A 24,509-nucleotide genomic window follows, 5' to 3' on the forward strand; every position below is an offset into this window, starting at 1 on the left:
GGAATTTTTTTATGCCAGTATGTAATGTTGCTTTTTAAAGAATATTCTTAAAGTTGATTTTACAGATAACGGAAGGGAGAGAGACAGAAAGAGAGAGAATCAATGTGAAAGTGAGCGTCCTCCTGCACACCCCCCACCCATAACAACCCGGGCACGTGCCCTGACTGGGACTCGAACTGGCAACCTTTCGGTGCCTGGGACGGTGCCCCACCCTCTGAGCACACTGGCCAGGCCATGTTGTTGCTTTTAAAGACCTGGCTACTTACGGAGAGGACAGGAAGGCATGGAGAGAAAAAGAAATGGAAATAAAAACACCCCAAGCCCCCAGACCTTTTCTGAGCTGCGAGTTGGTTCTCTCCTCGCCAAGGACAACAGCAGGGCCTTTTCTTGGCAGGAGAGCCGCACTCGGAGCTCTGGACCCCGGCTCTGCAGGAGGCCGGTCCCCGCACCGAGCTGCCAGCGCCGGCCACCATCCAGCGTGTGGCTGATGCCCAGTCATTTTTGCCTCTTAAAAACGTGCGAGGTTTACAGGCCTCTGCCTGGTGCTTTCAGCGCTGGGAAGGAGCCCAGGCGTCCCACGGTGCGCTTCAGATGTGGGGACAGGAGAACTGAGACCTCATCCGGAGCCACTCGGAGAGGGTTTACGTGATTTTCATCATTTGGGTCCTTGATTCATGCCCTGTGATGGCCCTTAGCTTCCTGAAGCCACCCAGATGTTCCTCCGTTGTGTTGGGGTAACCTTTCCAGCTGAGTGGAAGCGTGTGGAAGCAGAGTGTGTAATTACTGCTGACCCCTGACCTCTGCTTCCTCTCGCTGCAGACCTACTTTCGGGAAGCTGTGCTTTGACTGGGTTAGACTTTGTCGCCTAAGTGAGCCAAAAGTACAGTGATGGAGCTTCAGAAACGTTCAAGGCAAAGAGCCTGGCTGGTGTGGCTATATATGATTGAGCATCGACCTATGAACCGGAGGTCAGGGTTCAATTCCCAGTCAGGGCACATGCCCGGGGTTGCAGGCTCGATCCCCACTAGGGGGCGTGCAGGAGGCAGCCAATCAGTGACTCTCATCATTGATGTTTCTATCTTTCCCTCTCCCTTCTTTCTGAAATCAATATATATATATATATATATATATATATATATATATTTCATATATATATAGATTTCATATATATGTATATATGTATGTATGTACATATATGTATGTGTGTGTGTGTGTGTGTGTATATATATATATATATATAAGTTTAAAGGCTAAGTCTCTGCTAGACTATAAGGTCCTTGAAATTAAAAATCACATGGGTTTTAATCCTCTCTCTTTTCAGATCTCAGGGCAGCGCAAGCCTGTTTGGTGGCACACAGTGAATGCCTGTGACTCCAATGAATGGAGAGAGAGAGGGTGGAGGCTGGCGGGTGGGGCGGGTGCCGGACAGGAGGCTCTCAGGTGGAAAACTCTCCGAGGAGCCGTAGAGAGATGGAGAGGAGAAAAGGGGAGTGGAGGGAGGAGAGGAGTGCCGAGGACATGAGAAGTATGGTCGGCTAGCGTCTTTGGGAGTTCTTCCATTTCCCAGCAGGCACCCGAGAATGTGCTGGGGTAGCGAGAAAGGGGGGGATGGGGGGTGGGGGAGCGGCGGCATTTCTCTCCTGCTTAGAAGGTCTGAGAGAAGGGTTAACCCTGAGCACAGTAAGGGTAAGGGAGGGTGGGCTTTTCCTCGGAGGAAGGCTGCTGAGAAGGAAAGTCAGTCTTGGCAGCTAGTGGTCCGGTGGAGCAGACTGAGGAGGAAGGCGCGGGCTTCCAGGGCCAGTAAACACGTCGAGAAGTTTATTGGCCGTGAAATGGGTGAAAGTAGTCGAGGACGGGCCAGCGGAGTTCTTTTGAGCATCTTAAATGTCTCGTATTCTTTCCTGCACTTTATATTATAAAATAATGGCGTTTGGAATTTAAAGTCGTAATGTTACTGTACTTTGCGTCATTTATTTCACACCCTCTGAGATCCAGACGTACGTGGGGGAAGGGAGGGGGCGTGTCGGCACTGGTACCCCTGCTTTCACCAGGGAGTCGCTGGGCTGGTCACAGCGCATTGCCAGGACGCCTGGCCTTCTGCCTGGTGCGGGCTGGATGTGGAGCAGCGGTCGGTGGGGCGGCGTAGAGGGAGACGTTAGTGTGGACGGGGAAGCAGCGAGCTCCCTCTGTCCTAGGACACATTACGCAGCTTTTAGGAGAGCAGTCATTATGCTGCTGTGATAACAGCCCTCGGTGTGAGTTGTCACCAGACAGTAATAACTTTTGACGAGGCCTCTGAAATAAAACCTCCATGCGACCCATTATTCTAACCCTTACTTCGTGTCTCCCTGATGGTGTGATTTACGTTGCAGGCCTGAGCGATTAATTCCTTAGGGAATGCATCTCAGAGCTTAAGCTGTGATTTTAACTTTTCACACTGCTAGTTTAAAGGTCTTCCTGTTTGCTGACTTTTGGAGAGAAGAGGAGAGTTTTATTTTAACCATATAAATGAGAGCATGGGGGAAGCATGCTCCGTGGAGGGAGCGCAGGCCAGTAGCCGGTAACTGAGAAGTTGCCAGTTGAATGTGTCGACAAGTGTGATTTGTGCGAGTCCCTGAAGAACGTAACAGGATCATAACCATAAAGGCATGGATCCGTGGGTAATGGAGTGGCCTGGGAATGGAGAGAAATGGCTGTTTGTTTATGTGGAAATTACTGTCTCAAAGAAACACAGGCGTCCTCACACTGCAGAGTTGGTCTTCCGTATCAGTGGGTTTCACATTCAGGGATTCAACCAACCGCAGATAGAAAATATTCGGGGGAAGAAATTCCAGAAAGTTGTGAAAAGCAAAAGAGGCATCAAGCCTGTGCTGAATGCACTCCGATGGAGGGACGTGTAGGCATAGCCTGCTGTGGCCCGTATGCAAACATACGTTACATGCAAATACTGCTCCATTTTATACAGAGGACCTAAGCGGCCAGGGGTTTTATCCGAGGGGGTCCCAGAACCAATACCCCTTGGATACATAGGGACGGTTGTATATGTTGAACTCGTTTGCTCCAAAAGCTGAAACTCAGATAAATCCTGGAAAACTAGACAGAATCATTCTTTGAAGTTGTCCCCCTGAAAAAGCTGCTTACACTGGAATTGCAGAAATGGGGTGTACATAGCGCTTTGTGGTAATGCCATGAAGCATCCTTGCTGGCCCCATGCACCCCTTGCTGTCCCGCTGTCCTCGCGGCTACTTTTTACCCCCAGTGTCCGGTGTTTCCTATCCGAGCTCGCGATTTCCCTGACTCTCTCCCTTCTGTCCTCTGCCCTGCTGACCGCGAGCAGTCAACCGTGTCCCGCTTGGGTTTCAGATCGCGAGTTTCGTGAACAAGTCCGGCATGGACACCTCCATTCTGCAGCGGTCCTTGGCCATCTTGGAGTCCATGGTGCTCAACAGCCACGACCTCTACCAGAAGGTGGCGCAGGAGATCACCATCGGCCAGCTCATCCCCCATCTGCAAGGGTAAGCGGGCCGAGGCCCCCAGGGGCAGGGAGAGGCTCAGCATGTAATGCCCGGGAAACGTGTCTGCCGCTGGCCCTGTGGCTCTGCAATGGCAGGTGCTTGCCCCTGGGTGAGCGCCGTGCCCATTCTTGGCACTGTTCTGGCCGCAGTGCCTGGCCCTCAGCAGGCACCCGGTTTCGATCAGTGTTCGAAGATAGCCACAGTTTTACTTTAAAAAAACAACAACATATTTTTATTGATTTCAGAGAGGAAGGGAGAGGGAGAGAGAGAGGAAGGAACATCCATGATGAGAGAGCATAGATTATGGCCTCGGGGAAAATTAGCACATGCTCTAAAATGAAGCTTTTGCGTGAAACCTCTCTAGGAATAGGGGCTTTCCCAGTCCCCTGCATGTGTAGTGTCTTATCTTCACAAGCTGTCTCTTTTTTCTGAACCTCGAGGGCACATTTGGGCGTCCACAGTTCACTTCCTCACAGTGGAGAGTTCCCTGTTTGCCACTCGCTGTGCTGAGGGTCGTATGCACGTTCCCTCACTTTATTCCGAAAGCAACCTCTGGAAGTCAGTGTTGCTGCCCTACCCAGTGCTGCAGATGCGGAAACCGTGTCTCAGGGACACGCCAGGAACTCGTCCAGCGCCACACAGCCAGGCGGGGCGCCCTGGGCCTGACCTTCATCCTGCCCAAGGCCGTGTTCCCAGGGCCCCTCTCCCAAAATCGTCTACGAGTAGCTCAGAGCTGCTCTGGTTTCTGCCTGAGCTCTCCTTACTTATTTACTGTTTCCCAGGTGGCTTCCATTAGATCCTCACTCCACTTGCAATTTCTGATTTCATTCCAGTGCAAAGCCAATGTGTAAACATAAAACCTGATCTTCTTGTCGTTAGAAAGTTTCTTTTTGGAAGTAGATGTTTAGAATATGTAATATCATTGCCATGGAGACAAAGCCGTTTCCTTTATAATAAGCCTAGGACTTGGGGACAGCCAAGTCTCCTCCCAGATGTACTTCATGCATCAAACCGAACACATACACACACACAGACACACACACACACACACACACAGACACAGACACACAGACACACACAGACACATACACAGACACACACACACAGACATAGACACACACACAGACAGACACAGACACACACAGACGTACAGACACACACAGACACACATACAGACACACACAGACACAGACATATACACACACAGACACACACACACACAGACACACACATACACACAGACACAGAAACAGACACACAGACACATACACAGACACACACAGACACACACACAGACACATACACAGACACACACATAGACATACACAGAGATACACGCACACACACATACGCACACACACATGGGTTTTCTCCACTGAGTTCACTTTTCTTTTTTTTAAATATATTTTTATTGATTTCAGAGAGGAAGGGAGAGGAAGAGAGAGATAGAAACATCAATGATGAAAGAGAATCATTGATTGGCTGCCTCCTGCAGGCCCCACACGGGATCAAGCCCACAACCCGGGCATGTGCCCTGACCGGGAATCGAACCAAGACCTCCTGGTTCATAGGTCGCTGCTCAACCACTGAGCCACGCCAGCCGGGCTGAGTTCACGCTTTCATCCCAGCAGAGGAGGAGGGGAGGGCCGGCTGGCCACCTGGCTTTCTGGGTGGTCTCCCCCGCAGTGTGTGTCTGATGGGCTGTGGTAATTGCCCCCTCACCACTGTGTTGCTAGCCTCGTGGAGATCGAAGTACGTTCCCAGTGCCGCGGTGTTTCTGGGGCCTGCCTTTCTCTCTCCCCTCCCTGCGGGGAGGTGACCATGAACTTGATCATGCCCTGACGCAGGCATAGCTCCTTGACTGTCTGTGTTGTCTGCGTCTCACAGGACAGACCAGGAGATCCAGACCTACACCATCGCCGTGATCAACGCCCTTTTCCTGAAGGCGCCCGACGAGAGGAGGCAGGTACGTGGCATTTCCTTGTCTGAACACCGTGCCCGGGAATGGCAACTGTTGGTGCCGAGAGAGAGCCTCCCCTGCCCATCCCGGGCACTCCCCGGGCCTCCTGCTGCTCTGTGGCCTGGCTGGCCAGCCTGGGACCATCCCCAAACCCAGGGGGCCCAAGTGGGCATGGCAGCCCTGTCTGAGGGAGAAGGCTAGGAATGTCCCCAGGGCAGAGCAATTCACCAAACAAAGCCAGTGTAGACACCCCCAAACACACCCATGGCAGCCCTGCGGCCGCGGGGGGAGCATTGACCTTGTCATGTCACTGACTGCTCATCAGGGCAAGGAGGGCATTGTGCCCACTTTTCTGATGAGGAAACTGAGACCCTGAGATGTGTCAGCTCTGCCCGGGGCCTGTGGGGTGGATGGGAGACAGAACACACAGGTTGTGGCACGGGTTGAACTACTGCTCACGTGTCCGAGGGGCTCTTTGCTGGTGGTATTTCTGCTGTCCGTGCGTGGACGTGGCTGGGAGGGTGGGCGGTTCCTTCCCCTCCTCCGTGAGTGTGCTGTGGGACACCTACGCTCCGAGGCCCTCCTTTTTCTGTTGACCCTGGGTCTTCCTGCAGCTGAGGAAAGCATCGTTCAAGAGGGGTGCGAAGGGAGCAGAGTTTTTGTCTTGAGATCTAGCTCACACCTCACAATGCAGTCATGTTTTTCACATCAACGTAAGACACCGGGTTACCTCCGGCACAAGTCGCGGAGGAAATGTGAGATCTCTCCCTGAGGAAGTGCGCTGGGAACTCTAGGACGGCTACCAACACGCTGGCTCAGATGAATTTAGAAAGCCAGCATGCTACCAGCCACGGGGTCAAGGACTGTATTTTTTAATTGCACGTTTTTCACTGTCCGGTTTGTGAGGCCGTGACTAAAGGTGACGTTTCTGGTTCGTTTTCCATGTGGGATTGTGCTCCTCCCGGGGCCGGGGGTGGCTTCAGACGTGCGGGTGCATTTGGTTTGCGGTTGGCAGACATGGGAAGAGGACTTAGCATTAGATTTCGACTTCCATGGCCTCCAGCCCTTCGGAGCCCCCCGCAGTGTTTCCATGCGGTTCTCACCGCGCAGTGGGTCTCGGGGCCTAACCAAGCCGCGCCCTCTCACAGAGTCTCTGACTCTCCCTCCTCTCTCCCGCCTGCTCTCCTTCCCGCGGCGGCCCTGGCGCTGCTAGGCTGGTGTGGCCAGCAGTGTGGACATCCTTGATTGTCCTCTGACTGTAAGTCCCCAGCGCCTCTCGACACCAAGCGAGCCCCGAGCTTTCCTTCGGCCCTGCCCACCCCGCCTGAGCCCCGGTCCTCACCCCCACCCCACGTCCTGCCTCCTCCCTGCTTCCTGCAAGTTTCTTTTTAACCTGGAATTCGTGGCTGTGCTTTTGAATCCTGGTTGAGATTCTTCTCTACTTGGCAAGAGTAGCAACACTAAAAACTCAATCCCCCCAAAACCCCCACACCCCAGTGCCTTCCTGAATGCGAGCAGTATTTCCATTTTTGAATGTTGGCGACAAGATTGTGTCCAACTGTTAACTTTCCCGAGTGCCCACGTGTCAGTATTAAGAAAGGGCACCGGGACTCCTTCCGCCTCATAAAGTCACCGCAGGCCCGTGTGCCAGCCGGGCAGCCGGGGCCCCCAGCGCGACCCGCAGAGCGCGGGCTGGCAGTGCCCAGTGTGGGCTCCGCGTCCGAGCATCTGCCCAGGTGTCCGGCCTTGGCTGGGACCCCGGCCACTCATTCCCTCGCACAGACCACTTCCCAGTGCCGGGGTGCGGACCGCTCGATCCCTGATTTTGCACAGGCTGAGAGGAAAGTGAGACTTGGATCTTTAAAGTGATGCATCTCTACCGTTGAAGCTCATGGCGAGGCCCATGTCGCTGAGTCACGTGTCGAGGGGACAGAAGCAGAGAGCCTCTCCCCGGGGACCGTGCTTTCGCCTGGAGAGCTCAGTGTGCATTCGGCACCCACCTTTTCCTGGGAGGAAGAAATGCCTTTAAAAAGAGAAAAGATTGCAGGCACCAGGGTAACTTTCTGTGCTTGTGGACATGGCCTTGTTTGCCAAACAGAACATTCAAAAAGTCACCTGAACCCCCCTGCCTCTGTGCGTCCCTTCTCCCCAAGAAATACTGCTGACGCCCCGTTAGGAGGCTCCCCGGGGCAGTCATTTCGGAGCGTGTGGAGCAGACCTTTCTAACCTCAGCTTCATGGGGTGCCTTCCGCCCACAGGAGATGGCCAATATCCTGGCACAGAAGCAGCTGCGCTCCATCATCCTCACGGTGAGTACCGGAGCCGTGTGCTGGGTCGGGGAGGGTGGCCGGTGCGTGGGGTACCTCCTCCCGTGGCTTTAGTCGTGGCTGGTTCTGTGACTCGCTTCTGTGGGGAAATAGTAGGAACCAGAGGCAGGCAGCACGGTGCTTATGGAAGTGGAGTGAGCAAGGCTTCCCACAGGAATGGCCTCTCTGGGCGGAGGGAGGGTCTCTGTGTGCAGGGGGCAGAGCGGGCCCTGGACATGCCCTGGCCACTTGGCCCTGTAACCAAGGCGGGTGTCCCTGAGAGGAGAGGGTCGTGCGGAGAGCGGAGGATGCTACCACAGAGCGTCCCTGCACGCAGGGGGGAGTAGACGGTGCACATGCCTGTAAGCGTGTTTGCCAGCGTCGCCCGACTCCTGCCGCTGACAGGTGATCCCGCTTCTGAATGGGGGAAAATTCCACAAGCAACACACAGGCAGAGTACCTACCAGACCTGCGGTTAATTCACTGTGAGAGCTCTAGGGAGACGCCACTGCCACCCCAGGGCGGTGAGTGAACTCCTGGGCATCGCTTCACTTGCCTGGTAACAACTGAAAGTAAAATGCTTTAGAGAGAAGAACATTCTGGCAGGAAGGGCCGGGACCTCTCAAGGGGCAGGTTTATTACACTCACCATGGCGTTAGCTTTCCTAAAACTTAGATTTAAGAAAATCGGACGTTCTGCCGAAACCGGTTTGGCTCAGTGGATAGAGCGTTGGCCTGCGGACTCAAGGGTCCCAGGTTCGATTCCGGTCAAGGGCATGTACCTCGGTTGCGGGCACATCCCCAGTAGGGGGTGTGCAGGAGGCAGCTGATCGATGTTTCTCTCTCATCGATGTTTCTAACTCTCTATCCCTCTCTCTTCCTCTCTGTAAAAAATCAATAAGATATATTAAAAAAAAAGAAAAAGAAAATCGGAGGTTCTGTGACTTAAAAGGTTTATGAGCCTGGCCAGTGTGGCTCAATGGTTAAGCATTGACCCATGAACCAGGAGATCACATTTTGATTCCCGGTCAGGGCACACATCCGGGTTGCAGGCTCTATCCCCAGTGTGGGGCGTGCAGGAGTCAGGCAATCAATGATTCTCTCTCATCATTGATGTTTTTCTCTCTCTCTCCCACTCTCCCTCTCCCTCTCTCTCTGAAATCAATAAAAACATTTTTTTAAAAAAAGGTTTATGAGTTTGAGCGTATACAGTTTGTAATGAGGGAGCAGCTGGAAATAAACACATCAGACCCTGAGATTTGACCATCATTTCCCTGGGCCTCATTACAGAGACAGACAGGAAGGCCTACATGGAGACTGCTGTGTGCAAGCATGACCAGGAACCTCGGTGGGAGAGAGCCTTACGTGGCAGCCTGTGCATGTCTGACGATGAGTCAAATAGCACGCTCTCCTGAGGCCTTACCGGCTACTCGACTTTTAGCTAGAGGCTGAAAGAAGCGTGTGTGAGTGATTCCAGCGAGGAGTTCTGCAAGCCCGGCCACACAGGCGCACACGTGTGTACACACACACGCACACACACACACATACACACACGCACATTCCAATACAGTGAGGCCATTAACAATTAAAAACCTTATGAGGGCAAACAAAATAAATATTCTAGGACCCAAAGCCCATAGTCATAAGTACCATTTGTCATCAGGTTTGGTTTTAAACATCCTGGCTGTCTAGGATAAAGAGAAACATATGAGAGTAATTTTCCTTGTTTGACCTCAGAGGTACCCCAGTTCTTACGGGATGACACACTGTTCCCCCTGGAACCGGAATCTGCACTGGGTGTGGTGGGGCCGGAGAGTAGACTCCAGGCCCCAGGATGGCTTAGTGGGAATGGCAGAGGTTTCCTAACAGGGCTGTTTTTTGCACTGGCTCTCAGTACCCGTGGACGCGGTAATGCTGAGGCATAGCTCAGTGAGGGTGTTTGTGCGGGGGTGGCGGGGGTGGGGGAGAGGGAGGGCTAGAAGTGAGGAATGGAGGTCTCAGCCTGTGGTTGGCATCGCCTTGGTGCCAGGGGTGGGGCGGGTGGAGTGACTGTAGCCCCATGTTTCAAAGACCAGTTTACCTCCATGGGGTTTCTTCGGTGCGGCTGTGATGGCCCAAAGCTCGAGGCTGGCATTCTCTGGCAAGAAGCTGGAATGAAGACGCTTTTGAGTTGCTACAAAAGTAGATACAGTACCCATGCACTTTAGCACCCATAATGCCCTCCGTCTTTCACTTTCAGCTGTCATTGGCACTCAGTAGTATTTTGTATTGGTTCCATGTGTACAGCAATGTGGTTAGACAATCATACACTGCACAGTGACCCCCCAATATTTCCAGTCCCCACCTGGCACCATACACAGTTATTACAGTGTTATCTTACCTTATAATAGAGAAACATGCAAATTGACCGCACCTCCGCTATGCCCACGATTGGGCAGGCAGGAGGCTGGGGGCGGGACTCCGGGTGGCATATCCGCCGTTGAGAAGATCAAGATGGCGGTGCCCAGTGGCCGGGCCCATGCCGCCGCTCCCGGGGGTGCCTGGGGCGATCGGCACCCCGGGGGGGCGTGGCCGGGCCCATGCCGCCGCTCCCAGGGGTGCCTGGGGCGATTAGCACTCCGGGGGGCCGTGGCCGGGCAATCGGCACCCCGGGGGGGCGTGGCCGGACCCATGCCGCCGCTCCCGGGGGTGCCTGGGGCGATCAGCACCCCGGGGGGGCGTGGCCGGACCCTTGCCGCCACTCCCCGGGGTGCCTGGGGCGATCAGCACCCCGGGGGGGCGTGGCCGGACCCTTGCCGCCGCTCCTGGGGGTGCCTGGGGCGATCGGCACCCCGGGGGGGCGTGACCGGGCCCATGCCGCCACTCCCCTGGGTGCCTGGGGCGATCAGCACCCCGGGGGGGCGTGGCCGGGCGATCGGCACCCCGGGAGGGCGTGGCCGGACCCATGCCGCCACTCCCCGGGGTGCCTGGGGCGATCAGCACCCCGGGGGGGCGTGGCCGGGCGATCGGCACCCCGGGGGGGCGTGGCCGGGCCCATGTCGCCACTACCCGGGGTGCCTGGGGCCATCGGCACCCCGGGGGAGCGTGGCCGGGCCCATGCCGCCACTCCCGGGGGTCCCGGGGATCGATCGGCCACGGGGGGGGGCGTGGCCCGGCCCCTCCCGCCCCTCCCGGGGGTTCCGGGTCGATTGGCCACCTGGGGGGGCTTGGCCATGCCCATCCCGCCCCTCCCGCTGATCCCGGAGGTCCCAGGGGCCGAGGCTTTCCGGGCCTTGGGCACCAGCGGGAAGCCTGCACTGATCGCAGGAAACCACTGGGGGTCGGCTCCTGTGATTGGTAGCAAGGATGCTGGGTGCGGCGAGCCCAAGGCCAGGAAAGCCTGGGGCGGAGGCTTTCCCGGCCTTGGGCACCAGTGGGCAGCCTGCAAGGATGGCAGGAAACCACTGGGGGTCGGCTCCTGCGATCCTTAGCAAGGATGTTGGGTGCTGCGGAGCCCAAGGCCACCGCCCGGGGCCAAGCCCCGACCCTGAAAAAGGCAGAAGGCGGTGGCCACAGCCAAGGCCTGGGTCCCTGGTGCCGGCAGAAAACTGGTGCAGGCAGCCAGGTGAATGAAGGTCTATTGCACGAATCTTCGTGCAAACGGGCTACTAGTCCTATCTAATAATAGAGTAACATGTAAATTACCATCACTCCGCTATGCCCACGATTGGGCGGCGGGAGGCTGGGGGGCGGGACTCGGGGTGGCCTATCCGGCCATTGAGAGGCACAGATCCGCTGCCACTGAGGGGGCCTGCGCGGACATCCAGCTGCGCCTCTCAACGGCAGGGTAGCCAGGTGTCCACGGCAGCCCCCCTCAGCGGCCGTTGAGAGGCGCAGGGGGCGGGAGTCCCGCCCCCTGCGCCTCTCAACAGCAGGATAGCCCCCCTCAGCGGCCACGGACCATCAAAAGCGTGGGAGCTGGGTGCCTGTCCGCACTAGCGGACAGGCACCCAGCTCCCCGTGATCAAAAGCAAAAGCGTGTAGGGGACCCTACACGTGCATGATTCAATCATGCACTGGGCCTCTAGTTGGTTATATTCCCTGTGCTCTTCATCATCCCCAGGACTTACTGTGTAACTACCAATTTGTACTTCTTACCCTCTTCACCTTTTTATCCAGCCCTCCAACCCCGCTTCCCTCTGGCAGCCATCAGTCTGTTCTCTGCATCTGAGTGTATTTCTATTTTGTTTGCTAGTTTATTTTGTCTTTTGGATTCCACACATAAGTGAAATCATATGGTATTATCTTTCTCTGACTTATTTCACTCAGCACAGTACCCTCTAGGTCTATCCATGCTGTCTCAAATGGTGATATTAGACCACCTTCTTACACCATATACAGAATAAACCCAAAATGAATTAAAGACTTAAATGTCAACACCCATAAACTTTGGATACTGAAGGTATACACTATGGATTCCCATTATGTTCTGGAGACAAAAGGATATGGGGTTTTATTCTCTACCCTGCCATCCATTCCCTAGCTTCCCACCCCCTCACCCTCCATAATTTTGGGTCTGGGACTTCCTCCCGTCTCCCCCCCCCCTTCTTTAATTGGCTCTTTGGATGTTGCACTGGAGGCCAGGGTGTGGAGTTCCGTGCATGCCAGGCTGGGGCACCGGGAGGAAGTTCTTTCAGACAGCCTCCATACCCAAAACACCTGGTGTGAATGGGCGTCTCCCAGTCCCGTTTGCCAGTCTTGTTTAAGGCCGAGCCGTGGTCTCTGCCAGAGAGGATGCATGTTACGGTACAGTGCTGAACCCCATTTCAGACCCAGCTCCGGGAGTGGGGGCAAAGGCCCACCTATTTAGGTTCATGCCATTCCTTTTGTATGTGTTCCCTTTGGTGCTGTTTCTGAGAGGAAGTGTCATTTTACTTTCAGTTGTTACCAGGCGAGTGAAGCGATGCCCAGGAGTTCACTCACCGCCCTGGGGTGGCAGTGGGGTCTCCCTAGAGCTCTCACAGTGACTTAACCGCAGGTCTGGTAGGTACTCTGCCTGTTTGTGTTGCTTCTGGAATTTTCCCCCATTCAGAAGTGGGAACACCTGTCAGCGGCAGGAGTCGGGCGACGCTGGCAAACACGCTTACAGGCATGTGCACCGTCTACTCCTCCACTGCATGCAGGGACGCTCTGTGGTAGCATCCTCCACTCTCCGCACGGCCCTCTCCTCCCAGGGACACCCGCCTTGGTTACAGGGCCAAGTCGCCAGGGATGTCCAGGGCCCCCTCTGCCCCCCTGCACACAGCAGGTCTTTATCTGGTTTCTGGCCTGAAGATGTAGGAACCTTATTGGGCCCTGGAATGTAAAGGTGAGCTTCAAGGTCACCTGTGTCCTCTCCTTTCTTCTGAATCGTAATCCCACCAAACTAGACCCCCCGGGCCTCCAAACGAAGACTTCTGAGATGCTCCTTGGCGTAATGATGGGGGTTAACTTTCGCTGTTTCCTTTTTTTTTTTTTTTCCTTTGTGAACCGTCTCCCCAGCACGTCATCCGAGCCCAGCGGGCCATCAACAACGAAATGGCGCATCAGCTGTACGTGCTGCAGGTGCTCACCTTTAACCTCCTGGAGGACAGGATGATGACCAAGATGGACCCCCAGGACCAGGTGAGTGCTCACTGCCCGGCAGCGAAGGCACACGGAGGTGAGAATGTGTCTTGGGCTACTCCGAAACCAGGAGATTTTAGCAAGGATACGATTGATTTATTGCCATCTCAGAACTTGGGGGAATGGATTTAAATTTTAGGTGAATCTAGGATGGGAACATAAGGAATGGATTATTTCATTACGCGTCAAATACATGCATATTCTTCCTGTCTTCGATCAGCCAGCTTGACATCACACGGCCATTGGCCGTGGCCCTTGACCCCGGAACCCTCAATGTAACGGCTTTGGTCAAGTTCCCAGACAACAGGGGCCAATGGGAGCTCTGTGTGGCCTGAGCCTGCAGGTGGAGGGAGTGGTTTCCACTCCCCGGTGCTCAGTCTGGAGCTGGGGCCCAGGTCACCCCTGCTTTCGGGGCTCACGCGGGTGCTGGAGGGCGACTTGCTGTCGTTCTCCCCGGCCTCTGGCTGTTGCGCACGCAAGGCCGTGTCTCCCTCCAGCAGGCCTGGGGACTTCAGGGCGTGAGGCAGCGTCCGGGGAGAGCTGGGAGCCCTGCTGGCGCACATTGCGGCTTCGGCAGCTCTGGAGCGGAGCTCTCCTCCTCGGCCTGGGAGGGCCTGATGGGTCGCAGATGTGCCTGCACATGTGGCGTGTGCGACCGCCCCGGCTTCCTGCGTGGCGCGGGGCCATGCGCCTGAGCGCGGTGGGGAGGCTGGGGTGTTCCTCTCAGGGGTGGGACTGTCATTCACCACTTCTGGTGAAGGGGGCAGGCCTGTGAATGCGAACAGCCTCCCTGTTCCGAAACCTGCCCTTCATTTATTTCAAACCTCCTTTTTATTATGGTAAAATACACATAAAACCTACCATTTTATTTATTTTTATTTTGTTCTTAAAAAATACATTTTTTACTGATTTCAGAGAAAAAAGGGAGAGGGAGAGAGAGAGAGAAATATCAATGATGAGAGAGAATCATTGATTGGTTGCCTCCTGCACACCCCACACCAGGGATCAAGCCTGCAACCCAGGCATGTGCCTTGACCAGGAATCAAACTGTGACCTCCTGGTTCATAGGTCAACACTGAGCCACTCCAGCCGGGCCATTTTCCCCACTTTAAAGTGTTTCTTTCTACAAAGGCACTTCTGAGTGGAGTTAGGGATTCCTCATCGTGGGAATGCTGTTCATAAACTCTGTGTGCCTCTCACTGTGCTGCTCTCAGTACGTCACCCCTGCGTTCTCGAACGTGGCTTCCTCCAGTCACGCCTTCCATCATGCTGGGGGCTCCTTTAAGAACTCCAGACACTGGACAGACGTTCTCCCAGTGACGTGGCCGGGGAGCATTGTGGCAGAGAGCCAGGGCGGCCCCGCCAGCGAGGGACAGGCGAGGAGGTGCAGAGCCCACACTCACAGCACCCCTGTCTTTATCCAGCACCCACACTCACAGCACCCCTGTCTTTATCCGGTGCCCACACTCACAGCACCCCTGTCTTTATCCGGCACCCACACTCACAGCACCCCTGTCTTTATCCGGTGCCCACACTCACAGCACCCCTGTCTTTATCCGGCGCCGTCGCCCCTGGATGCAGTGATTCCGGGGGCCTAGGGAACGGCCGTACGCCATGCCCCACAATGAAAGCAGCTCTGTTCTCCTCTTCTCCCCCCACACCCCACAGGCTCAGAGGGACATCATATTTGAACTTCGAAGAATCGCTTTTGACGCGGAGCCCGAGCCCAACGCCAGCAGCGGCAGCATGGAGAAGCGCAAGTCCATGTACACGCGGGACTACAAGAAACTCGGCTTCATCGTAAGTGCGCCCTCCCCTCGAGGCCTGTCCTTCCAGCCGGGCTGACCTCAGCCGCAGCTGACGTCCCTCTGAGCGTGTGGTCCGCTTGCGCCTTAGAATCATTTTCACATTTTCCAGATGTTTTGCTGGTTTAAGCAGGATCACGTGCAAATCCCTGCTGGCTGCAGCGACGTGGAATAACTTGCACAAGTGTGACTAATACGGAGCGTGTTTATCCAGCTCTGATTAAGTGTAACCGCACGCGGTGGGCCCGGAGGCCTCGCGACCTCATTCAAGCTTCATGAGGTGCTTAGGGCTCTATCTGGAATGAGGGGGGGATGGCGACCGGGGGACAGATGGGATCACTGGGTTAGAGATTGGGTTACTCACACCCATCATTTCATATCAGAATCGAACTGAAAGTGTCCTGAAATTCAAGCACAAGGAAATCGATGTAAGAGACAATTTCCTAAAAGTTTTGTCTTGCTGCAAATGCTAACAAGATGTCTCCGAGATTTGTCTCTTTTCCACTTTGCAAATCAGAACACAGCTTGAGCCGAGCGTGAATCTGCCTCACTCCCGAGTTTGCCACCAGCAAGGTTCTGCGCGGCCTTGGGCTGATTGAGCTCAAAGTCTGCAGATGTGAAGCTGGGTTTCCATCTTGCCCTCCGTCATAAATGACAAAAAAAATGAGAATTGGGCTGTAGTGATTATCAATCATCAGGCATTATTTGATAATTGCAAGGGCTACTTCCTTGAACACACACACACACACACACACACACACACACACACACAAACATATACACACTCACACATACACATTGATGTTTATATACATTGATGTCATGCTTTATGCATTGTTTGGGAACCCTCGTCTTTCGTGGGAACGTTCTTTGCTCTTCATTTCAGTTCACGGGTGCTGGTTTCATTACTGAGCAGTTTTTCATTAGTTGGATGTAGTACCGTTCATTAGCCAATCCCTCTTTCTGAGTGTTTCAATGCTTTGAAATTGCCATCAAGTCTATAATGAACATCGGTGCTGCCCGTTTCTGCATGTCCATGAGCGTAATATCAGGATAAATGGGTGGGACTGTCGTTGATACGGTGCATGTTTATAAGGCTTCCAATGTTACCGGATTGCTTTGGGTATTTTCCACCTTAATCAGGAGTGGCTCAGAGTGATGATGTTTTTGAAACTCTGCGATGATGTCTGCTAAACTTAAAAATCTTCTAACATCCTGAGTTGCTATTTTCATGGTGGTAGTCTTAGCGCATCCTTTCTCCTCGGAATACTTCCAAATGTTGCCTTCACCTCTGCCACGTGCTTGGCAGAAGTATCCCATCATTTCTATTCCACCAGATCCTGTCTCTTCACTGTGACATTGCATTCGATCTTTTAGATGAGCCTGTTATGTTTTTATTTTAAAGTTTAGCAGCCAGTTTCTGACTGGTGGGCTGGGCGAGAGTGTCCTGCGCCAGCCGGGTGTGTGGATGATGGGGCGTGTGGATGATCGGGTGTGTGGCTGATCGGGCGTGTGGATGATCGGGTATGTGGATGATCGGGTGTGTGGCTGATCGGGTGTGTGGCTGATCAGGTGTGTGGATGATCGGGCGTGTGGATGATCGGGCGTGTGGATGATCGGGCGTGTGGATGATCGGGCGTGTGGATGATCGGGCGTGTGGGTGGCCCTGGCCCTGCTCTCACCTACCTGCTTGTTGGCAGGGCCTGTTTTCCAGGGATTTAGCCAAGGGAATGTGGGTGCGGCTCACATTCTACCTCACCCCCCGGGTCTTCCAAGTCGCACCTTTGTGTGTTGAGCAAGGTGTTTCCAAATCACCAGGGAAGCTTTGCAAACTCACTCCATCCTTCTCCCCCTTAACTCATGTCACGGCAGGGCACGTGCATTCCAATGCCCCAGTCATTCCGCATGTCCCGGCGGGAGGTGCGCCTGAGTTATGCCATTTCACCTGCCTCCTTCAGCTGCACCCTGGATTTCCGGCGCGTTTATACCACGTGGAAAAAAAAATTCTAGCTCTTTACACTGACAGCTTCCTACCCCCAGATCTTCTTGTATCTCTGCCCCAGTCCGGTGGCTTTTGCGGGGGCAGCTGGATCCCAGAACGTGTGCAGCGTCATTTCTCCTTCTGCCCGTGTGTGAGGGACAGAGAAGGAGGGACGAATGTGATGGGACTCGGGCTGTCACAGGGTCTGGGATTATTTCGGGTCTCTAAGAGAGCAGGGGTGGGGTAGGAAGCACCTCCTCCTCCTCACGCCCTGGTCCTGTGTGAAGTCACCGAGTTCCGGGAGGCAGCGTGGGCAGCTCCCGTGCCTTCACATGACTGTTCTCTCCCCACAGTCGGTGTTTCTCCGTCTTATTCTCAGCGTCCCCTGAATGTTCTGTTTCATAAGTATTTCATGAAAAACAATGCATGTTTTTAAAAACTGGAAGCTAATTTGAGGTACTTCTAAGGCCTTCGCCATGTCTGAGGCCTCCTCTCTCAGGGCTTGAAAAGTGATTTTAGAAAAAGCAAGGGCCCTGGGCAGAGAGTAACCAAGAGAGTGTTGGTTTCCCTTACTTTTCTTGGTTCTCTTTTTCAGTTTCATTGTTTAGTCTCTTCCGTGAGCAAGTTGGGAAGTTGGAAAGATTAGCAATGATTTCTAATTCCAGCGCTCTGACCCACAGAGGTTTGTGCTGTTGAACACGTGGGCCAACCAGAAATAGGCAAGCCTCAGTGGGGGAACCACGGGCTGACGGCGCCACCTGGAGGCCGCCTTGCAGCAGCGCTGGGAGCTGGGCTCAGGCGTCCTGCCCGGAAAGCTCCCTGCTGTGGGCAGAGCTCTGTGCTCTCACATCTGGAAGGGCCTGGCCTGTTAACTCCTTACACGCTCCTCCCTGCCGGCTCCCTCAGCAGCATCTGAGGTTTGGATAACCTTTGGAAATGTTGAACAAGTGTGGGAGTTGAGTGGGCCTAGATTTTAATTCTGTCTTTCCTACTTACAAGCCTGGACCAGCTTCCCCTTGTATTTTATGTTGTGGAGACGGCTTTCCCCCTCAAATCTCAGGAACCGACCTCTCCAGCTTCACACTTTTCTCCTGCAGCGTCCTCTCTCCAAGGAGTGAGCTAACCCTGGGGACCCAAGATATCAAAGCACTAGGAAAAAAAAAATAGAAAGGATTAATACAGATTGACGTTCAGATTTTTAAAAGGTTTTCCTACCTTCTTGAGTGACAGGAGATAATTATGCATCATTATGAAAGTGTAATTATGCATCTTTACAGATGCAGCGCTTGCTGTCACTATGTTTTTTCTGCAAAACAGATGGCAGGGGATGAGGTGAGATGCGTATTTAGACATCGCTTCCTCCATCTCCATCCTGGTCCCTGGCCCCAGCCCACAGAGGAAGCATCTTAGTCTAAATGCTACTAGAGGTCACTCTGAGGCTGCGGCATCGCGATAAAGCTCGGGCCCTGGACTCGGGTTGCCCAGGGTTGACTGCTGGCTCTCCCACTCCCAGCCTGAGTGCGCTGGGCAAGTTACTTGACATTTTCATGTCTCAGTTTCTTCATCTTTAAATGGGCATAAAGGTTATCTTTATCAATAGGTTTGTTGTGTGGATCAAATTAGTAGGTACTTGTAAATCATACAGAACACTGCCTGGCACATAGGAAGCAGACTCTGAGTTTAGATGATGATGACGTGACGGTTACTCTTCATGTTATTATTGGAACATTGCCCAGTGCCTGGTGACTCTGAGTCAGACAGTGATGGCGGACGGTGGGAGCTGTAAGAGGCCCCAGGAGGATAGTGAGAAAACACAGGGTTCAGAGGAACCCTTAAAGATGAAAGAAAGGCGTGTGCTTGGGAACCGTCAGATAATTTGTCCTGGCCAGTGTTGCTGGGGAGAGAGGTGGAGCTGGCTTTGCGAGTGCAGAGTGAGGGGCAGGTTACAGAGATTTTTACATTCAAAGGAGTTTGGAATACAGTCATTCCTCGTTGTTCACCGAGTCCATAGTGCACATTCACCCATTCACTGAAATGTATTTGTAACCCACAGATCAGTGGTTGGTGCTGTCCTAGTCATTGCAGACACTCGCAGAGTGGCAAACAACGAGAGTTGCCCGACAGGCACACGGGGTCGGACAAGACGACACTCTGCCTTCTTGTCTCAGCTCTCCCGTGTCCTCCTCCCGGTCGGGCCAGGGCCACGTTGTTGGGAATCTCTTGCTCAGGGTTGGTGATGTTGCAGTTTGGTCCCCAAGCCTCGTGCTGAAGCGCTGGCCAGTGTCCCGCGTGCCCAGGGCTGCGCAGGGCCTCGTGGAGGAATTGTGTGTTAGGTGAGCTGAGTTCAGACGCGAGTTACAGCGCCGTTGCCTCAAGGTCAGTGTTAATGAATCAACAACATATGGTCAGTAAAGGCCTTTGTGGAGAAACCGTGTAAAACCAGGTCTGTCTGATCTGTTGACGGAAATCCGGCCTGGAGGCTCAGAGGGCCCAGCCTTGTCTTTCCCCGGAAGCGGTGCCCCAGGGCCCGATCATGCAGGGTGATGGTGACTCGTAGAGCGTGGCTACAGGCAACAAGGAGACGGGCCGCATTTGCAGTCCCTGGGAGCTCTCGGGAAGGGGCAGGGGTAAGCCATGGGGAAGAGGATCCGGCTGCCTAGGTCCTAGCCACGCGTCCCGTTTGTGACAAGCGGGGAGAATAAGCCAACTTCACTGGCTCTCGGGCATGTGGGACGTGAGAGACTGCCTGCCAATCATTGGCGTTGCTCAGGGCAGTCTGGTTACTGTTCTACAATGAAAGTTTCTTTAAAATCACTCCACATAGAAGAGAACTTAGCCTGTAGTGGGTGTGGCTTATGTTTCTGCATTCTTCCTACCAGAACTTACTCATAATGTCTTGTCACTGAGAATGAGATTTGGTTTCTTGAAATCCAAAGACAGCATCTATAATAATAAAAGCGTAATATGCTAATTAGACCGGACATCCTTCCGGACGTCCTTCCTCTGGACAAAGCTGCAGCGGGCGGGGGCCGGGGCCAAGGCCCTTGCACTAATTTCGTGCATCGGGCGTCTAGTTAGTAAGAATCTAGAATCTGTGTATGTGGATCACAGAGAGTAAAATATGACATTTACCTCATTTGAATAGTGTCCCTCTGCTGCTCGCCCCCTCCCCATTCACAACAAGGCGTGGCTACAGGAAACCACAGAGTAAAGAAGATTTTTAATAAAGGAAATTACTTTTCCCCCCACGAATGGTTTGATAATCCAGATAGTATTCAAACCAAGCACTTTGCTTTCACACAGTTAAACTCTGACCCATACACAGTAGTTCATGGAAGCAGAAGGGCACCTAATGTTTTTTAAACGGTCATTCGCTGAAATACTCTAAGTTGGAGCCCCACAAGTAGGAGGGCTCAGTGTGGGCGGGGCTCTGCCAGGAAGCTCTGGCCAGTGGTAGCCAGTGCGCCCAGCCCAGCCATCCCTTCCAGGGACCCTCTGGAGCATTTGGTGAAGGCTTAGCAGTGACCGAGACCCCTGCCCTGTCAGTCCCCATGAACTCATGTGCCTGTTCCCGGAACTGGATCTTCTGTTTTCTGCCTCATTTTCACTGTGCTCTGGTACTATCTGATCAGACACCCACTTCCCTGTCTGCGATACAAAGCCCCAATTCTAATCTCTTGTAGTCTTGCTCCATCCATCCCCATGTAACTGGGGGAGAAATCCCAGTCATTAGTGACGCTGGAACGGAATCAGCCACCAGATGGCGCCAAACCACAGCCTTTGGCTTCCAACCAGACCCGCTGAGCTCAGAGGACCAGCCAGGGTGACACCCAGGCTCATCAGCCAGCAGAGGGTGAAGTTGAAGGAAGAAGACAGGGGCCTTGGGAGCCCCGCAGGGGGGCTCTGTAGCCTCCATCTAGGCCCAGGCCACAGGGGCTGGAAGCATCTGCGCTGTCCAGCGGGCCTCCCTGCTAAGTGAGACAGACGTGCCTGCTGCTCTTGGCTGACGAGTTCTTACCTAGTCCCCACAGCTCCTGGCTCGTCCCAGTTACCTTTCCTCAGGCTGTCCTGGCAGTCCTGTGTATGGGGCCTCATCTGTACATCTGGTACTTTCTTCTGTTGTAACATGGAAACAGGAAAGAACGCACTGGAACGGGGAAATCCACATGAATATGGACAGTAGAGACCATCACATTTTGGGGGAGTGACAAGATGCACAATGAAATTATGTGACGACAGTGACCTGGACGGAAGTATGGCGTCTAAGGGAACTGGCGTTGTTGGGACGTGGGACCACACTGTCTGGGGAAATCAGCTGATTCTTGATGTGTATTTCCCGTGAGTAGAGTCTTTAGAAGCATGTTCAGCTCTTTGTTCTCTCAGCACCACTTCTGGAGTTCTGTGTTCAGCGGTGTCGTTGAGACTGCTGTCTTGATGGTGGGGGTACTTGAGCCTCTTGAGCATTTTTTCCTTTCATCTCTGCCTTTCCTTTCCTCGCCAGGGATTCTGAAGGGGGAGGCAGCGGAGGGAGGGCATGGCGGGAGGCTCCCGGCTGTCCCTGGGCAGTCCACGCAGAAACTCGCAGGCGTTTGTGTGGTTTACTCCCTCGATTGGTAGGTGAGTGCCACACCTTCCCGATGACTCCTCCCACACGCTATCCTGTGGGCCACGCCTTCCCGATGACTCCTCCCACACACTGTCCTGGGGGTCACGCCTTCCCGATGACTCCTCCCACACACTGTCCTGGGGGTCACGCCTTCCCGATGACTCCTCCCACACACTGTCCTGGGGGTCACGCCTTCCTGATGACTCCTCCCACACACTGTCCTGTGGGTCATGTCTCCCAATGACTCCTCCCACACACTGTCCTGGGGGTCACGCCTTCCCGATGACTCCTCCCACACACTGTCCTGTGGGTCACGCCTTCCCAATGACTCCTCCCACACACTGTCCTGGGGGTCACGCCTTCCCGATGACTCCTCCCACACACTGTCCTGTGGGTCATGCCTTCCCAATGACTCCTCCCACACACTGTCCTGTGGGTCATGCCTTCCCAATGACTCCTCCCACACACTGTCCTGTGGGTCACGCCTTCCCAATGACTCCTCCCACACACTGTCCTGGGGGTCACGCCTTCCCGATGACTCCTCCCACACACTGTCCTGTGGGTCATGCCTTCCCAATGACTCCTCCCACATGGTGTCCTGTGCTGGCACATCCAGGTGGGCTCTGCTGGGTCTTTCCTGGATATTTTCGGTTCAGTGATAACCAGGCCCGGCCTCCATGTACTGTCTTCCCAAATTCATCTCTGTGATCATATTTGAGCGTTGTTCTCCCCTGGCCTTTTCTCCTGTAATGAATTTTATCTCTAGGCCCAATTTCTCAGGGATAACTATTGGAAACAGAGTGAGGAGACAGGTTTCTGCACTCCCTGTCTTCCCCACTCCTGTCCTGCTCAGCACCTGCGGTTTCCCTGAGGTTCATGCATCCCCTGTTAGAGATGAATTCGTTTTCTGGTCACTAGGGGGTGCTCCTAAAAAGGCATGGGTGATAGTTACTATTGAGGCTAAAGGGGTTTATAAATTTACTAGAAGCCCATTGCATGAATCCGTGCACCAGTGGGGTCCCTTGGCCTGGCCTGCGCCCTCTTGCAATTGGGAACCCCTCAGGGGATGTCAGATAGCCAGTTTCAGCCTGATCCCCATAGGCCCAATCCAGACAGGAGGGACCCCAATACTGTGCGTGTGCGTTGAGCGTCTGTCCCCTGATGGTCAGTGAGCATCATAGCGATCGGTCGACCGGTCGTTCGGTTGCTTAGGCTTTTATATAGATAAGGAGCTGTTCTCTTGTGCTTAAGAAGGTGGAGTGCTTATTGGGGGTAATTTTAAATAAGGTTTAGAAGAACCCTGCCCCAGCAAAAATTTCCCACCTCCCATTTTTTGGCTTAAAAACCCCACAAAATTTGTCCTCATTAAAACATGGCTGTGTCCATGGCTGTGTGGCTCCCCTACACCAAAGACTTGGGGTTCCATTCTGGTCAGGGCACATACCAAGGTTGAGGGTTCAGTCCCAGGTAGGGACGCATGCAGGAAGCAACCAATCTCTCCCTACCCTCCCTCCCTCTCCCTTCCTCTCTCAAACATAAAATTAAAACGTCAATAAAAAAACATATCCTTAGGTGAGGATTAAAAACAAACATGACTGTGTCAGAAAGAGGCAACTTATTCAAGAGTGTTAATTATTTTTTAAAATATATTTTTATTAATTTCAGAGAGGATATGAGAGGGATAGAGAGATAGAGACATTGATGAGAGAGAGATATCGATCGACTGCCTCCTGCATGCCCCACACTGAGGACCGAGCCCAGCCTGCCAACTGGGCATGTACTGACTGGGAATCGAACCGTGACCTCCTGGTTTGTAGGTTGATGCTCAATCACTGAGTCACACTGGCCGGGCAAGAATATTGATATTAACCTCAATGTGTTGTGCACACCTTTGGTATTCTTCCTTTGTACCCAGAACTCGGGAGCTGACGGGCACCATCCAGCAGGTACAAGGTGATGCGTAGGGGACATGGACTTTGTAACATGTAAACAAGCTCGTTTCATTTGAGACTAACAGCTTAGACGAGCACGCCTGTGGGCGGACTCCCTAGGTTTGCAGGCCGGCTCCATGCTGTGTGGCCTTGGACAGTGTACCTGACCTTTCTGTGCTGCAGTCTCTGCATTAACAAGGCGGGTACAGTAGCAGAGCTCACCCAGCCTTGTTATGGACATGAATGGGTTAATAGATGCCAAGCTCTTAGAAACCCGCCTGGCACTGAGACAGTTCTAGTAAATTCTGACTCGGGCCATGCCATTGGGATCTGGTGGCTGTGATGAGCCTGGGTCTGCGTGTCCCCCCTGGATGATGGGACCACGTCCTTCTCCATAACCAGCTGGGTCAGAGCAGAAACAGGAGCTTCAACATGGGCGCTTCCCTGGGGGCCGCCAGGCCAGAGCCCGTGGGTTCTAGATAATTCCAGAGCTCAGCAGTGCAGGCACTGACACCCGCAAGGGCCTTCGTAAGGAGGTAGTGGTTCCTTTTCCTTCGCCTTTCTGCTGCTCAGGAGCTGGCCCGGGCCCATCGCTAACTCAGTCCGAAGGGTCCTGCTGTCACAGGCCCCGCCCGTGGGAATTTGCTGAAGGGGGGCGCTCAGAGCCTCAGCACAAATCAAGGAGAGCCCGCCCCCCGCTGCAGAAAGCACTGCCCGTGGGCGGCTCCACCTGCATACAACCCTCCGCGCTGCCCCGGGCCCG

The 24,509-nt window shown here is 53.9% G+C and overlaps 1 protein-coding gene across 4 annotated transcripts in view; it reads left to right on the forward strand.

The window, feature by feature from the left end:
• The window catches only part of ELMO1 (engulfment and cell motility 1), a 403,454-nt gene that overhangs the window by 157,772 nt on the left and 221,173 nt on the right, over positions 1–24,509 (forward strand). For all 4 annotated transcript variants that reach the window (XM_079786562.1, XM_079786563.1, XM_079786560.1 and 1 more), the window contains exons 9-13: positions 3,364–3,515; positions 5,403–5,481; positions 7,734–7,784; positions 13,301–13,423; positions 15,092–15,223. In XM_079786562.1, the coding sequence (XP_079642688.1) occupies positions 3,364–3,515; positions 5,403–5,481; positions 7,734–7,784; positions 13,301–13,423; positions 15,092–15,223 (537 nt within the window). The remainder of the gene's footprint in view (positions 1–3,363; positions 3,516–5,402; positions 5,482–7,733; positions 7,785–13,300; positions 13,424–15,091; positions 15,224–24,509) is intronic.

The sequence above is a fragment of the Cnephaeus nilssonii genome (assembly GCF_951640355.1).
Source record: "Cnephaeus nilssonii genome assembly, chromosome: 12".
In the NCBI taxonomy this organism is placed as follows: Eukaryota; Metazoa; Chordata; class Mammalia; order Chiroptera; family Vespertilionidae; genus Cnephaeus; species Cnephaeus nilssonii.